We start from the raw sequence: 15,628 nt of genomic DNA on the forward strand, positions 1-15,628 counted from the left end.
GCTGGCGTCCTCACTATCGTGTTCAATTTTTGCCTGAATGTTGCAGAACTGATTAAGAATTTTTTTTCGATATAGACCTTGTTACGGACAAAGGAATTTATTAAAGCCGTTCGAGAAGTGAGCACCTCCGCATCTTTACCCTTTCTAGGTGCCATTTGCACTGACTATTTACACCGGTGTTACCCTTGAAAATTTAACAATAAAAAACACTCAATATTGGCATGAGTAAGTAACACGGTACCAAGTTTAGCCCTCTCTATTCAATAGTCGGCTAACTTTAAATTCTACAAATTCACTAAATTCACTACACTGCCCAATTCAATAACTGATCAACAATTGACCACAGTGCGCCACTGTACCAAAATGTGTACTTGCGCCCCAACGAACCGGCAGGCAAAGAAGAAACGACTACAAAGTTAGATCAATGTCAAGTAGCAATTACTGTTCTATAGGTGCCGGCTTGTAACTGCATACCTGCATGCCTTGCTTCAACGTATAGCAGTACACGCAATAGACTGTATGTGTGTATACAGGTACCTAAGCGCTCAAGCTAACTGTAATTGTAATCTGCTTTCTACACGAGACCCCGCTTACAGAACAGTTAAAGCGCAGAAGTCTCAAAGCCGCGACCACTTGACACTAAAACATTTGTATTGTTTTAAGATTATTCACACACATCGAATTGGCAAAGCAGTTCACACTCACAATTCGATACCGAAGCCGCTGTCGCACTCGCCGTCAGCCAGACTCAGGGTGAAATATTTATTGAGTTCCAGTCGTGAACTCCATCCGGTAATTGAACCTGCTCCAAAGGTCCCTGCTCGGGCGCCAAATGTACGAGCTAAGTCCCTGCAACAGTTTTCCAGTGGAATCCGTCTACACAATTAAGACCTTCCTTAATCCGCTCGATGTAGTTTCTTGCTCGTTCGTTTTATTTCGTATATCTCTTAAATCTAGTGATCATAATTCAGATCGTTTTGGCTCGATACTATTGATACTACTATAATGTAACGCGCCAACTTCAAATTAATTCACATTTTTAGTAATATTTACATATTAATTCAAATATTCAAGTTGTTAACCTTTATAAAGTAATTTAATCCTATAATTTATTAAGGGGCATCAACAGATGGGAACATTCTTTTTTCTCTTATTCGGCAGCCCGACGCCTTCCTTAGCCAGGACGTCCACCGTCATATTTCCTTCAATGTTTTAATATTGGACGTTGACATGCAATGACTGCATCTAACAAGAGGCGATGCAATTACGGCACCGTCAAGTGGCCCGTCTGAAACCAGCAGAAGGCTGCATGCAGGAAAGATAGCTGTTAGACTAATATTCGAGGAAAATTAGCATTCAAGTTACTAAGAGAGTTACAATTACTAATTACTAGAAAGGTGTGTAAGGATTAGTAATTTAATAAGAGGAGGAGAATTAGTGGTGGATATAATATGGTAGATGTAATTATAATCCGAGCATTAGACCTTAAACGGTTCATGCCAGGAACAATTCGATCTACAACGGTATAAAATTTCTAGTAAGTCTAATAGGAATCGTGAAGTTTATGCGGCTCAACAGATCAGGGCTGTCTATGTCACCCCTGATCAAGTTGTGCATAAATATCACACCAAGCATTTTTCTACGGTTAACTAAGGATGGGAGGTTTACTAATAGTAGTCTACTAGAGTAAGATGGGAGTCTTACACCCGCATCCCAGTCAAGGCCCCGCAGAGCAAAGAGTAAAAAGTTTTTCTGTACTGATTCTATACGGTCCTGGTGTACTTTGTACTGAGGGCACCATACACAGGAGCCGTATTCTAAGATCGGACGAACAAGCGAGGTATAGAGAGTCTTTGTTATATAGGGGTCGTCAAATTCCTTTGACCACCTCTTTATAAACCCAAGCACGCCCATGGCCTTATTTACCATGGTAGAAATGTGTTCGGAAAACTTTAACTTGGGATCTAACATAACACCCAGATCATCCACCAGGGTAATTCTCTCAAGAGAACCCCCAAATAGGGTGTAGGGAGCCAACAAAGGGTTAGAACGATGAAATGTCATAACTTTGCATTTCGAGGCATTAAGGTGTAACAAGTTTGCACAACACCATGACTGAAAGCTATTGAGATCGGATTGCAAGCGAGAATGAAATGAAATGTCCTTGTACTGGACACAGAGTTTAACATCATCCGCATACATAAGTACTCGAGAGTATGTTATTACTGAAGGCAAGTCATTAATAAAGAGTGTGAAGAGTAAGGGGCCTAGATGGCTGCCCTGTGGTACTACCGAAGAAACCTTTACTGGTAAAGAGAGGGAGTTTTTGAAGAGGACTCTTTGAGACCTAGAACAAAGATAGCTAGAAATCCATCTCAGGAGGTTGGCGGAAACCCTAAAAGGTCAAGTTTATGTGCTAAAAGGGAATGGTTTACAGAGTCGAATGCTTTACTAAAGTCGGTGTAAATAACATCCGTCTGTAAGTTACCTTGAAAGCCTTTAATAATGAAAGAGGTAAACTCTAACAAGTTCGTGGTGGTTGATCGCCGCCTTATAAATCCATGCTGAGTTGGAGATATAAGTGACTTGCAGAGATGTTGCAAGTGCGGAGTTAAAACCTTCTCAAACAATTTGGGAATAGCGGATAACTTTGCTATACCTCTATAATTTTGTGCATCAGACTTGCTACCTTTTTTATGGAGAGGAATTATAAACGATTACTTCCAGATAGGGGGGAAGCAAGAGGAATCAATGGACAGGGTGAATAGTTTAAGCAATGGTCCACACAGAGCCTCGGCGCAGTACCTGAGTACACAACCTGGAACCCCGTCTGGACCCGGTGAAAACACCGGCTTAATTAGTCGCAGATCATGATGTAGGGAATATTCATTTAACAAGGGAATGAAAATGCCGTTCGACCTCGGTAATCCGTATGGGTACGGTTGACCAGAGTAGCTTTCCTCAGAATAGGTGGTTTGGAAAAACTGGGCAAAAAGATCGGCAATTGCCTGATCATTATTTGCCGACGTATTACAAAATGATCGCGAGGATGTGTGTGCGGACGTTTTACGCTTACTGTTTACGAAACAGTAAAACTGTTTAGGGTCCTGAGAAAAACGTATCCTGCATCGAGATAGGTAGTTCTTATAGCATTGTGCATTAAGAACTGAAAAGTTTGACCGAGCTGTTACATAGCGACAGTGAGAAGTAGGAGAGCCCACTTCTTGAAATTTTTTATAAAGTCTTGATTTTAAGTTTTTCAGACTGGATAACTCTTTGGTAAACCAAGGGGGTTTGCCAGATCTAATCGGACAAGAAAGCGGGACACAAGAATCAAAAAATGTGCCAAGAGCATTGTAAAAAATGTTTGTGCCTTTTGTGACATCAGTGCACAAGTACAAAGCGGACCAATCAAAATCCTTAATTAGGTTATTAAGCTTCGCAAACTCGGCTTTACAAAAGCAGCGGACATGTTCAGGTAGTCTACTCGACCGATCCAATACAGTTGGTCCTATATCTAGCGACACCTCGAAAGTAGGGTTAACAACACTATGGTCGGATCCGATACAAAGCATAGATCAAGCAATCGACCCAAGGAATTTTTCACATGATTGACTTGAGACAGGGACAGGTCAAGCAAGCCGTCAACAAAGTCATGTCGTGACATGGGCACTAGGATACTAGACTCGTTTACCGAAGACCAAACAGTTTCTGGCAAGTTGAAGTCACCAAGAACTATCATACGATCTTTATCAGATAGCGAGGAAGAAACAGCGGTTAAAGCGGACAAGTGCTGCTCATAAATTGAAATATCCGAAGAAGGTGGGATATACGAGCAAGTAATGAATATAGCGAAAGCGGGAAGAATCAGTTTTACACACAGGAATTCCAGTTCCTGTTGAACTTGGACTGTGAAGTGTTCTGACGTGAAGTAAGAGTCCCTCCTGCACGTCGAGACGAACGGTCCTTTCTAAAAGTTGTGTACCGACCTGCCAAAACCTCGGAACTAAGAATGTCCGGCTTTAACCAGGTTTCAGTAAACACAATAACGTGGGAAGCAAATGCAACACTATCCCGGAAAAGAATGCTGAGCTTACTACGCAAGCCTCTTACGTTCTGATAGGTTACTAAAAGAGAAGTTAGATTTTTGGAAAGGTGGAAGCAAGACGGGAAGTTGAGGAACAGGAAGTTGAGGTTGAGGGTGGCACACTGGAAAGATTTGGAAGGGATATGGGGGCCTATTCTTCTTCTTAGCCTTTAACTCCTTCACCACCAAATGCTCCGGCCAAAATTTGGCGGAGCAAATGGTGTCAAATTGAGTTGGGGAGATGCTTATCTTAAACGAGGCTATCTCCCTGGCATAAGAGAAGTTAAATTTCTCCACCTTTAAACCCACGGCTTTTATTTTGCTTTGAATAAAAGCAATTACATCATTAGATGTGAGGTCAGGGGCCAGCCGTGAAACAAAAACTTGTCGTTTTGGTGGGACTCCCACCAGTGGTTTAGTCACCACAGGTCTATTACCTGTAGTGGCAATATCCGGAGGTCGGGAACGTCTATTTACTGGTGGGATCGGGATAGACGGGACAACTAGTGAACTTGCGGACACCACGGACACGGACGCTGCAGACGTACTTGGCTGCACATTCTCCGAGGCGATGAATTCGGCTACCGAATCTGCATCGCCATCAGCTGTCGTTGCCCTTGGAGTGGCAAACGAGATCAACTGCTGCACACTTGAGTGGTCGGAGTCAGTTTTTCGGCGGCGCACGGCTGAGTGACGGTTGGCACTTGCAGGTCCCGCGGAGTGACCTTTTTGCGCCTCGGAGACTCATTCAGCAGCTTTAAACCGCTAAACTGAGCCTCCATGGCTAGGAGCCGATCGTACTGGTTTTTAAAACCAACGGTCAGCTCCTTAAAGCCAATCCGCGTCTGCCTCATGAAAGCCACCATGTCTTTCTCCACCGCACGGCATGCCTCGCAACTGTAATGCAAGCCATTACGTTTGGCTATGGCATCGCTCACGAGGCCAGAAAATCCCGCGCATTTTGCGTGGACTACGCTGTCGCAGAGCCAGCAGGGGACATTTGGCTGATCGTGAGTGATCTGCTTCTTGCAGGTTTTTTTAGCGCAGACCACAGCGAATTCCATTTTTTTTTATTATTCAAATTTTTTATTAAAATCAAAAAAATTAAAAATTTCCAAAATAAATTGTTATCAGACCAATGTGCCAGACAACGCTCAAAGCGGAATTGGTAAGAAAAAAAGAGAGCAGAGTGGAGAGCGGTTATAGCGAGAGCTACTAGATAGAGAGCGCTATTGCTCAGAAAGTTGAAAGAGCGAGAGAGAAAGAACAGTTATTGAGGTTGAGGTGATAGCGAGAGAGTGATAAGACAACAAAAGCTACCAGACGAGAGCGGACTGCAATGCAATACTCACTCACTGCAACAACACAACACAACACAAGCCGACGCCGAAAAATAAAAAGTTAAATAATACTTCAACACAAATCAAAAGGCATGCACTCGCGTAATAGAATAGGTTTCCAGATTGTTGTCTGGTTAGAAAGTATATTTAGAATTTAATTAGGAAAACTCCGGCTGTTTATTCGAAACAAAAGGAAAAATGCGGAGCGCAAAACAAAAACACGTCTGATCACTACGAAAGAGAACGAAGTTTTTTTGGTGGCTGGGAACCCAGTATATCCGCATTGACCTCCTTGCTCGCCAAGACACATCTGAACTGACCTGTACGACTGCCTGGATCTTATCGCCGCTTGGCTGTCGGCGAATAGGCTGACCGCAAGCAGAGCGACCTCTGCTGCTTTCCTCATGGCAAAAACTTCCGCCTGCGACTGCATTGCTCCGGTAGCTTATGACAGCCTTATCTCAGGGTCTGTACATTATAGGCCCGCTTCCACTCCTCAGTTCATCTTGGAGCCGTCTGTGTATATGTTGAGGTGCTCGGTTTGGTCCCTTCCATTTTTCCAGTCTTCGGTTCCCAAAGATGGGGTAGTTCTGACGTAGAAATAAAGTTTGGGTGTCATGGAATCAGTGGATCTTGTCATGTCCCTGCTAATTGAAGTATGCCCGTATCCTTGTGGCGAATTGTTTCCTGATGCGATGAGGTGCTGTGATGCCTTTCCTGCAGTAAGACGAGCGTGGATGTCCAATGGGTCGATTCCAAGTGATGTTTCGAGTGCTTTTGTTGGAGTTGACCTCAGCGGCTTGTAATACAGAGCAGAGCATGTCGCTGAGTCTTTTCTATAAGGTTCGTCCTATTTTCGGTAGCTTACCATAACACTAAGACTCCATATAGGAGAGTTTGTCGCACCACCGAGATGTAGATTCAGTGCATTAGAGTAGGTGACAGTGCCCATATGCTGCTGATTATTTTCTTGCATGTGTGAAGGGATGGCTTGTCGAGTGTTATTCTAGTTTTTATTGGTATAACTAGCAGCCCGTCACCGTCGCCCTTTCCTGACAATTCGCAGCGTCCTCGCGAGATCCTTGGCATGAGTCACCTTCCATATAGTCATCTTCATCTGGCTCATCGGGTGGGAATTCGCACCAGCGTTTCATTCTTTCAGATGAATACACCGACTTGTAGTGCCTTTGCTTCCATTGTGCATGAGGGATATCTTCCACTAGATATCTGTCGTTTAGCAACACCTTGTTGACAATAAATGGTCTTTTATAGCGAGTCTCCAATTTGCGTGATGTGCCCTTACTATACGGCTTATTCTCGACTAAGACAAGGTCACCTAGGCTATATGTGGTTGGCTTGGAATGTCTGGCATCATAACGATTCTTAGCTGCCGCCCTATGATCGTTGACTGTAGTCGCAGCATCTGCTCGTAGCTTCTCTAACTCGGCATATGCCATCATTTTCGGATCCTGATCTTGGATCACGCTCGTCAAGGTGTTTTTAAGGATATTACGTGGCTCGTAGCCATACAATAACTGAAATGGAGAGCATTTAGTAGTGCTATTTACCATGGTGTTGATGCTCCACTGGATTGATCGTATTTGTCGTCCCATCGTTTTTCCTTTTTTATTTGAAGGTAGAAGCATTGATAAAATAATCCGGTTCGTTCATTCTGCATGACCGTTAGCTCTTGGTGTCCTTACTGCATTGAGTACATGCTTTATATTATTCGATCTACAATAGTTTTCAAAATTCTTCGACGTAAAAGCGGTACCACGATCGGTGATGATTAGGTTTGGCATTCCCAAATAACTGGTTACGTCCTGCAGCGTATCAATGACGTGTTTAGTTGCTGTACTTTTTACCGCTCGCACTATGGTGAATTTAGTAAATGCGTCGACAATAACAAGAATGTGCTCATTCCGTTTTGAACTCCTTGGAAAAGGTCCCAAGTGGTCCATGTGTACGGTCGAAAAAGGGATCGGCTTGGTATCATTATAATGGTACTGGCTTTCCTGACGTCCTCCTGGTATCTTATATAGCGCACAGCTCACATATGACTTTATGTAGCTCTTAACGAAGTTGAGCATTCGGGGAAACCAAAACAACTTTAGAATCCGAATAATTGTTTTATCTGTGCTCATGTGGCCGGACTTGTCGTGACATTCATGTAGAATATATAATCTTAACTGCTTCGGCACCGGTAGCTGCTGACGACAACAGGATTCGATATCAAGCATCTTTTTAATTCCGCAAAAGCATATTGCTGGGGCAGTTCCCACCTAAATTTCTGGTCTTTGTGCAATAGGGTACGCAAGGGCTCCGAAATAATGGCATATCCAGCAATAAATTTCCTGAAGTATCCGCTGAGGCTTAAAAACTGTCGTACAATAAAATGGCATTCGTCTTAATCTCTCCAGGACTGATGCCGTCAGCGTGTATCCGATGACCCAGGATGCTGCAATACTTGAAGGATTCGCGCAATTCATGTCGCTTTTCTGCACTCGCTTTTGCAATTCTGCCATGAGTCGATTGAAAACAGCAGGTGCAGTCTTTAGCCCAAACGGCAGTAGCTTGAACTCATATAGTCAATCCGTGGTGATAAATGCAGTAAACTTTCTACTTTCCGGTGCTACTTCAATCTGAACCTCAACCCGCTGTTGAGGTCTAGTGACGAAAAGTATTTAAACCGCTTTGCCTCTTGCAGACGCTCCTCAATATTTGGTACTGGGAAATTTTCCTTCTTGATTAGCTTGTTCAGGCGGCGGTAATCAATACAGAGTCGATCACTACCGTTTGGCTTCTTGATGAGTACCACCGGGCTGGCGTACTCTGATGTGGATGAGGTGATAATGTCGTAATCCAACAGCTCGTCGACCATTCTGTTCACAATTTTATTCCTTGGCTCGGCAACTCGGTATGGCGATTGAGAAACCACTCTCAACGATGATATTGGCCTGAACGATGTTTGTTTTGCCTATGCCTTGCAATCACGTAGAAAAAACATTGGCAAACTTCTCCAGCAAGCTACGCATTTGGTTTCTTTCTTGATCGATCTAAAAATTAACAAGAAGTTGGTTTGCTATGATGTCGTTTTCAAGAGCTACCGACTGATGAACTGCTCGCTTAACTTTCGTGTCGCCTGGCTCAAACTTAAGCTATAGAAGATCACTAATGATGACGTCCTGTCCCAGCAGGAAGTCCTCTTGCAAGAGATCGTCGTCGTATACTTTGAGTGCAATGATTTTTCCATCGATGTCCATATCCACAACCATTGCTTCGGTAAGGATACAAGAACCGCCACAAATGCCTTGTATTTTCATAGAGTACCTTTGGCGATCATCGTTGATTTGTTGGGCAACTGACTGGCGCATGATACTAGCCTGACTTCCAGTATCACTGAAGGCGCTATAGCTGCACGACTTTATGTAGATTTGCCTGGTAAATATGTTGTCTTGATTCGAGGCGCCCAAACGCAATTTTCATTGGGGGCATGGAATTTGTTGCATTTGGTACAGGGGCATGAATTAGCGAAATGCCCCACTTCTCCACAATTGTAGCACTTCTGAACTTCGTTCGGTTTTATTGGCTTTACACCGTTGTCCTGTTTTGTCTCCTTTTGATAAGAATTCCTTTTTGTTCGCAATTGGCCGACCTCTATTTTCGAAATAAGACTCAGCTGCATCACGAAATTGCTTCATAGTCGAAAAGTGCATTGCTGCAATACTGTTTTGCAATTCGCGGTGCTGTAGACCTGATCGAACATATCTTATTACAGCTGCTTCACTAAGTTTGTACCTCACGCCAAGGGCGGACATCCGGAAATAGTACTCCTTCACTGTTTCCTTCGATCGTCTGGTTGCATTAGCCATATTTAAGTGAACTTCTGCCTCGTCTAAGTTAGATTCAAACTCGTCTTGTATGGCTGCAGCGAAGTTGTTCCACGTGGTGTGTAGAATCGGCGGACATTTTGGCGGACCCTTGAGCCGTGTATAAATCGCTAGCAATACAAATTTCTCGTCCCATTGGTAAGCATCAACTACTTTGTTGACACGATCGATGAACTGGTTAACGGAGATGGCGTTATCGTCGCTTGGGTCAAACTCTGGCAAGGTGTTTGCTATTCCTTTGACCGATGCTTGCCTAACGTTTTTGATCGCCTGTTCACCAGGGCTATTGTCGTGGAAAATCTCTTGGGTATCCTCTTCTGTGATTTGCTGCTGCTGACTAGCTGCTGCCTCTGCATTATGCATTTGCATGGTAACCAACTGAGCCAACATATTCTTCAGCTCCGTCATTTCGATTTGCATACGTGAAATCGCAGCGGATTGTGACGTCAGCGTCTCCTCATGTTGACTAGTGATTCCAGCTCCTTGCGGCATATCTACGTCTTCCGATTTCTATACCCCATACTCAAAATGAGTATTGGGGTATATTAGATTTGTGGTAAAAGGGGATGTGTGTAACTTCCAGAAGGAATCGTTTCCGACCCCATAAAGTACGTATATTCTTGATCAGCATCAATAGCCGAGTCGATTGAGCCATATATGTCTGTCCGTCTGTCTGTCCGTCTGTCCGTCCGTCCGTCTGTCCGTCCCCTTCAGCGCCTAGTGCTCAAAGACTATAAGAGCTAGAGCAACGATGTTTTGGATCCAGACTTCTGTGATATGTCACTGCTACAAAAATAATTCAAAACTTCGCCCCGCCCACTTCCGCCCCCACAAAGGGCGAAAATCTGTGGCATCATCAATTTCGACGATACGAAAAAACTAAAAACGCAGAATCGTAGATGATGACTAGAGGATTACTATATCTTCTAGAGTGTAAAATCTGAACCAGATCGTATAATTATTATAGCCAGAATCAAGAAAACAATTTCAGTCTTTCTCGCTCTGTCTCTCTCTAACACACAGGTTTCATGGTCGGTTTTGCCAATTGCAAAATATGAGTTCAAGGATCTCAGAACCTATAAGAGCCAGAGCAACCAAATTTGGTATCCACACTCCTGTGATATCGGACCTTGACCATTTTATATCAAAATTTCGCCACACCCCCTTCAAAGGACGAAAATCTGGGGCATCCACAAATTTCAGAGACTATTAAGGCTAGAGTAACCAAATTTGGTACACACACTCCTTTAAGATGTCACTATAAAACGTATATCTCAAAATTTCGACCCACCCCCTTCCGCCCCCACAAAGGACGAAAATCTGTTGCATCCACGATATTGCAGATTCGAGAAAACTAAAAACCCACAATCATAGATAACGACCATATTTATTAGATTGCTGAATCTGGATCAGATCGGATCATTTTTATAGCCAAAAGGAACAAATCAATTTGCAGTGGCTACGCAGCGCCCGACGTCACACTCAGACTGATTTTCTGTCTCTCTCGCACGCACTCTTTGTCGTGTCGTTTAATATTAGCGGCGTCTGTCGGAGGAGAGCCATACTGACTTAGTATCGGGTATATCTTTAGAGTTGCGGTGTCCGCAGCAACTCACAACGTTCCCCCTCGTTCATACTCAATTAGTGGTTGTATTAATTCGGCTCTGGACCCAGAAAGTGCCAAGTTCCTCTCTCGTATAAGGAACCTCAACTGGTCCCCCTTAAGGTCTGCTATTTTTACCATTTTCCTTGCTTGTCTCTATCTCAATGACTTTGTTTGCTTTTAAGCTGCAGGCACAAGAAATTCCTTTTGCAAGTGTGCAAGCTAGACAATTGATTAGTAGGTATTTCACAATGACGCTACATATACACACAAGATATTTGTATATACATGCATATATCGACAGACTCACACAGATTCCTGATGATATTTCTCGAGACTCTTTTTCCCAGGTTCACTAAGATTCCTGATCGTTAAACTTTGAATCCGTCTGCCACGTAGAAAAGGAACACATCCGTAATTTGCAATCTGCTTTGTCACATATCGTGCATATAACAGCACCTTAGGGTTACAGTTTCTGTTTACTAGCAGCCCGTCAATAGTGGTCTTTTTCATCCTTTCCACTACATTTCCGGTGCAGTTTACTGTCCGGAACTGTGCCCAGGTATTAAACTTGTGTTTTCGGGGGGTCCATATCGGTACCTTGTACCACTTGGTAAAGAGGATGAGGTCCGTCTTGTCTGCGTTGATACTCAGTCCTACTCTTTCCGCCCACTCAGGTATCTCCCTGAGTGTATGTTCCATTAAGTATGCTTATGTCATCTGCATAAGCTGTTATTTTTTGGCCCTTCCTTTCATATCTCTTGATTAGGTTGACGATCACCAGATCCCACAGGAGGGGCAACAGGACTTAACCCTGAGGTGTGCCTTCGGTGCGCCTTTTAGCATGGAAGTGTTGTCCCACTCCGAATGCACCCGTCTACAACTTAGAAGATTCTTTATCCACAGGTTGATTGTTGGTCGCTTCTAGGCGATCTGTTATTGCCTTCGTAGCCACGTTGTTAAATGCTCGGGAAACTTTACAAAATTCTCCTAGTGCTTATTATTTATTGTGAAGAGCGTTCCTTTTAACAACTACTAACGAGTTCAGTGCCATCTCCACCAATTTCCCTTTGGTGTAAGCATTCCGTTTAGTTGACTTCAGTCCTCTTACCTAATTCCTAATGTGTATGTCCAGCAGCTTTCCCACTGTTTTTATTAAAAAGTAACAATGCTCCTTTGGGAGAAAGAAAACTCTCGAGGTTCACCATTGGATTGGGATATAGCCCGTACTTCGTCTTAACTTAAGCCCAAGTTGCTCGAGAGCTTTCCTTCTATCCTTCTTTTCGTTCTCTCACTTTTATAAGGGCACGGACAATTCTATCCCCGTGCCCTTGGGCTGTTTTGCGCCGATCGTCATATAAGCAACATACATACAACAAAAATACTTTCGTTTTAACTTTCCAATAAATGTACATACATTCGAAAGCGTTTATTGACTCAATGGACATAAATTTCGTATCAAAAGAGGAGAATTCACTAAATTGTCCAAAGCCTCGCGTAATTGAGCTAAATTTAAGTGGGAACTAATATCGTCGAACTAATATACGTGTAGTATGTAAAACAGAATGTTTTTATGATTTTTTTTTTTAATTTTTTATTTTATTTTTGAATTAGTTTTATTTTGTTGTTTAAATGTGAAGCAGACATCAAATTTCTGAGTTCTGATTACGTGTATGTTTTGAGGCAACAAAATAAAGCAAATAAACCACCTTCCACTTATTTCATTGTGCGTACCTTTGACTTTATCGAAATCAATTTATTTCAACCATTTCCTTTTTTTGTGAAAATTATACACATTTTTGCACCAGATACAAATTGGCAAAAAATTCGTTGACGCGATGTTAAAAATATAACAAAAATATTGCTTAGCTTGTCTTAGCTTAGACAAGTCTAGATATTTTTAAATAAACACCACAAAGAATGCTAAAAACTGTAAGCATAAAAAATATTTTAGGAAAAAAACATTATAAAAATGAAGACAATAATTTTTATTTTATATTAATTTTATTAGTTTTAAAAATATTTGTGAAATTCAATTACCTTAATTGTCTTACAGCATCAATTATACTTATCTTATAATTTTTATTAACAAATTTGTATATAATTTTTTAGGGAAGTGCAAATCAATTGGACAATCCATTGCCTGGAACCTTGGTTGATGAACACATAACTAGAGCGCATATGTACGATTTCTTCTTAGTTTCTCAATTGGTGCGACAAGGTACAGTCAGTCCAACTCACTTCATCGTATTACAAGATGATGCTAAATATGGACCGGATATAATTCAAAAATTAAGCTATAAACTTTGTTTCCTATATTATAATTGGTCCGGAACTATTCGAATTCCGGCTTGTTGCATGGTAAGTTTTTTTGTTTAATCCGTACATTAAGTTAACTGTATCTTATATATAGGCAAAGTAATATTGAATTGGCTGAATATTGGGATATCATGCCGGATTATATAGAGATATTAAGTCGGGTGCTTTAAGGTAGCCATCTTGGTGCCTTATTATTTAACCTGTTTATCAATGATCTTCCCCAAAGTTTTAGCTCATTCCCGAGTCCTAATGTATGCTGACGATTTCAAGCTATGTCTTTCCTATAGTAATCTGGTGTCCCCGTTATTTCTTCAATCGGATCTCGACGCTCTCAATAATTGGTGTATTATTAACGCTCTTCCTCTCAACATATCCAAATTTAACGTCATGACCGTCAAAACGCCCATCACAACAAGCCTTTCCTTTTTGACTTGTTAATCAATATCATTTTCTTGCAACACCTGTACAAATTTAATGACGTGGTAATTAACTTTGTACCTCTTTTAGGTTTCAGTTTCCATATATCTGCTATATCCAATAAAGCCAAATGGTTCTTGGTTTTATTAAAATCTTTTAATCTCTTTTAAAATCACAAATCTCAGAGACTATTAAGGCTAGAGTAACCAAATTTGGTAACCGCACTCCTGTTAGATCTCGCTATAAAACGTATATCTCAAAATTTCGCCCCACAAAAGACGAAAATCTGTTGCATCCACAATATTACAGATGCGAGAAAACTAAAAACGCAGAGTCATAGACAATGACCATATCTATCCGGTTGCTGAATCTGGATCTGGCCAAAAGGAAGAAATCAATTTACACTGGCTACGCAACGCCCGACGTCACGCTCAGACTGATTTTCTGTCTCTCTCGCACGCACTCTTTGTCGTGTCGTTTAATATTAGCGGCGTCTGCCGGAGGAGAGCCATACTGACTTAGTATCGGGTATAACTGTAGAGTTGCGGTGTCCGCAGCAACTCGCAACGTCCCCCCTCGTTATTCTTTGCTCTTCGGTGGCTTAGCTGGGATGTGGGGGCGAAAATGTCATCTTACTGTAGTAGTTTGCTATTAGTAAACCTTGGTGTGATTTTTGTGCACAACTTGACCAATGGTGACGTAGATAGCCCTCATCTGTTGTGCCGCATAAACTTCACGATTCCTATTAGATTCATTCATGTTTCCAATAATCTTCATATGTATATTCATTTATTTGCGTGTGGTTTCGTAGGGCATTTATGTGTAACGTGGAGGTACCGCGGCCAGTTAAAACGGGGGTGGGTGCGAAACTAAAACTTAGCTTAGATTGTGGATCTTCCGAGCGCTCGTGATCGATGTGGGACCGGAGTTCACGGTATTGGCACAGTGCGAGGCAATTGTCTGCTGCTGCCCTGAACAACTTGAAACTATGTACCGTTGTCCCTACCACGTTGTAGATCGAATTATTCCTTTTAGGGTTCCAAGCTCGGATTATATTTCCCTCTACAAGATTATATCCACCACTAATTCCCTTCCTCTTATTAAATTACTAATATTGACATGCGTCTATCGTAATTAGTAATTGTAGAATAGTATTTATGTAATTAGTATTCTATCCGGTCCCGCATTACTAGGCATTACTTTCCTCTTCATCTTCCACTCTGTCTTTCTAATTACTCCGACCATGAATTTTTCCGTATCCTTTGGTACAATTCCAATTATCTACTGTACTGTATACATCTGCTGTAAATGTGTGTTTTTATGTAGGAAGCTGGGTTATATACCGTACATAATTGAGGTCCTGAACACATGGCGACAGCCTCTGATGATTGCGATGGAAGACGAGTGACAGGCAGTTGTGGTACTGTTTCTTATACTGACTTTATTCAATACACTTAATTATATTTATAGGCAATAAAACGTACAAAAAGTGCTATATCTATAAGATCGTGGTAATTCCATTAATTAATTTGTTATTGGTATGAACTTAATCTACTTTTATTGTCAGCTGTGCAATTGTGCTGTGGCGTGAGGTGTTATTTTCAAATGGGTGAACTTTATTAATTCGATATCAGTGTCATATGCATTTCGTACTACTACTTATTTATGTATATTTCTGCGACTGAACATATGTGATATACTTCACACCGACTTATATTTCACCTTCCTTCGCTTTATTTTTTTCATTTTTTATTTTTTTATATTTATTGCTTATATTATCCACCTGGATCCACCTGTTCCTCCAATGACCTCACCGGCGATGATCGATTATGGTTCTCTGACTCCGGCTACTGCATCTGCTGCCATTTTGAAGTCAATCGTAAAGGCAATATTTGTTTTCCGTCTTATACGAGGGCTTTTATTTATATTTCGAGAATAGCTAATAAAAACCAAAACTTTTTAATGAAAATGA

The 15,628-nt window shown here is 41.7% G+C and overlaps 1 protein-coding gene across 7 annotated transcripts in view; it reads left to right on the forward strand.

Annotated features, from left to right (window-relative positions):
* The window catches only part of AGO3 (Argonaute 3), a 285,673-nt gene that overhangs the window by 259,297 nt on the left and 10,748 nt on the right, over positions 1-15,628 (forward strand). For 3 of the 7 annotated variants that reach the window (XM_033380771.1, XM_033380772.1, XM_033380776.1), the window contains one exon: positions 13,033-13,281. In XM_033380771.1, the coding sequence (XP_033236662.1) occupies positions 13,033-13,281 (249 nt within the window). Of the gene's footprint in view, positions 1-13,032; positions 13,282-13,333; positions 13,809-15,628 lie in introns of those variants that run through there. The other 4 variants (XM_033380774.1, XM_033380775.1, XR_004469495.1 and 1 more) reach the window with 3 other exon arrangements.

The sequence above is a fragment of the Drosophila pseudoobscura genome, chromosome 4 (assembly GCF_009870125.1).
Source record: "Drosophila pseudoobscura strain MV-25-SWS-2005 chromosome 4, UCI_Dpse_MV25, whole genome shotgun sequence".
NCBI classification, from domain to species: domain Eukaryota; kingdom Metazoa; phylum Arthropoda; class Insecta; order Diptera; family Drosophilidae; genus Drosophila; species Drosophila pseudoobscura.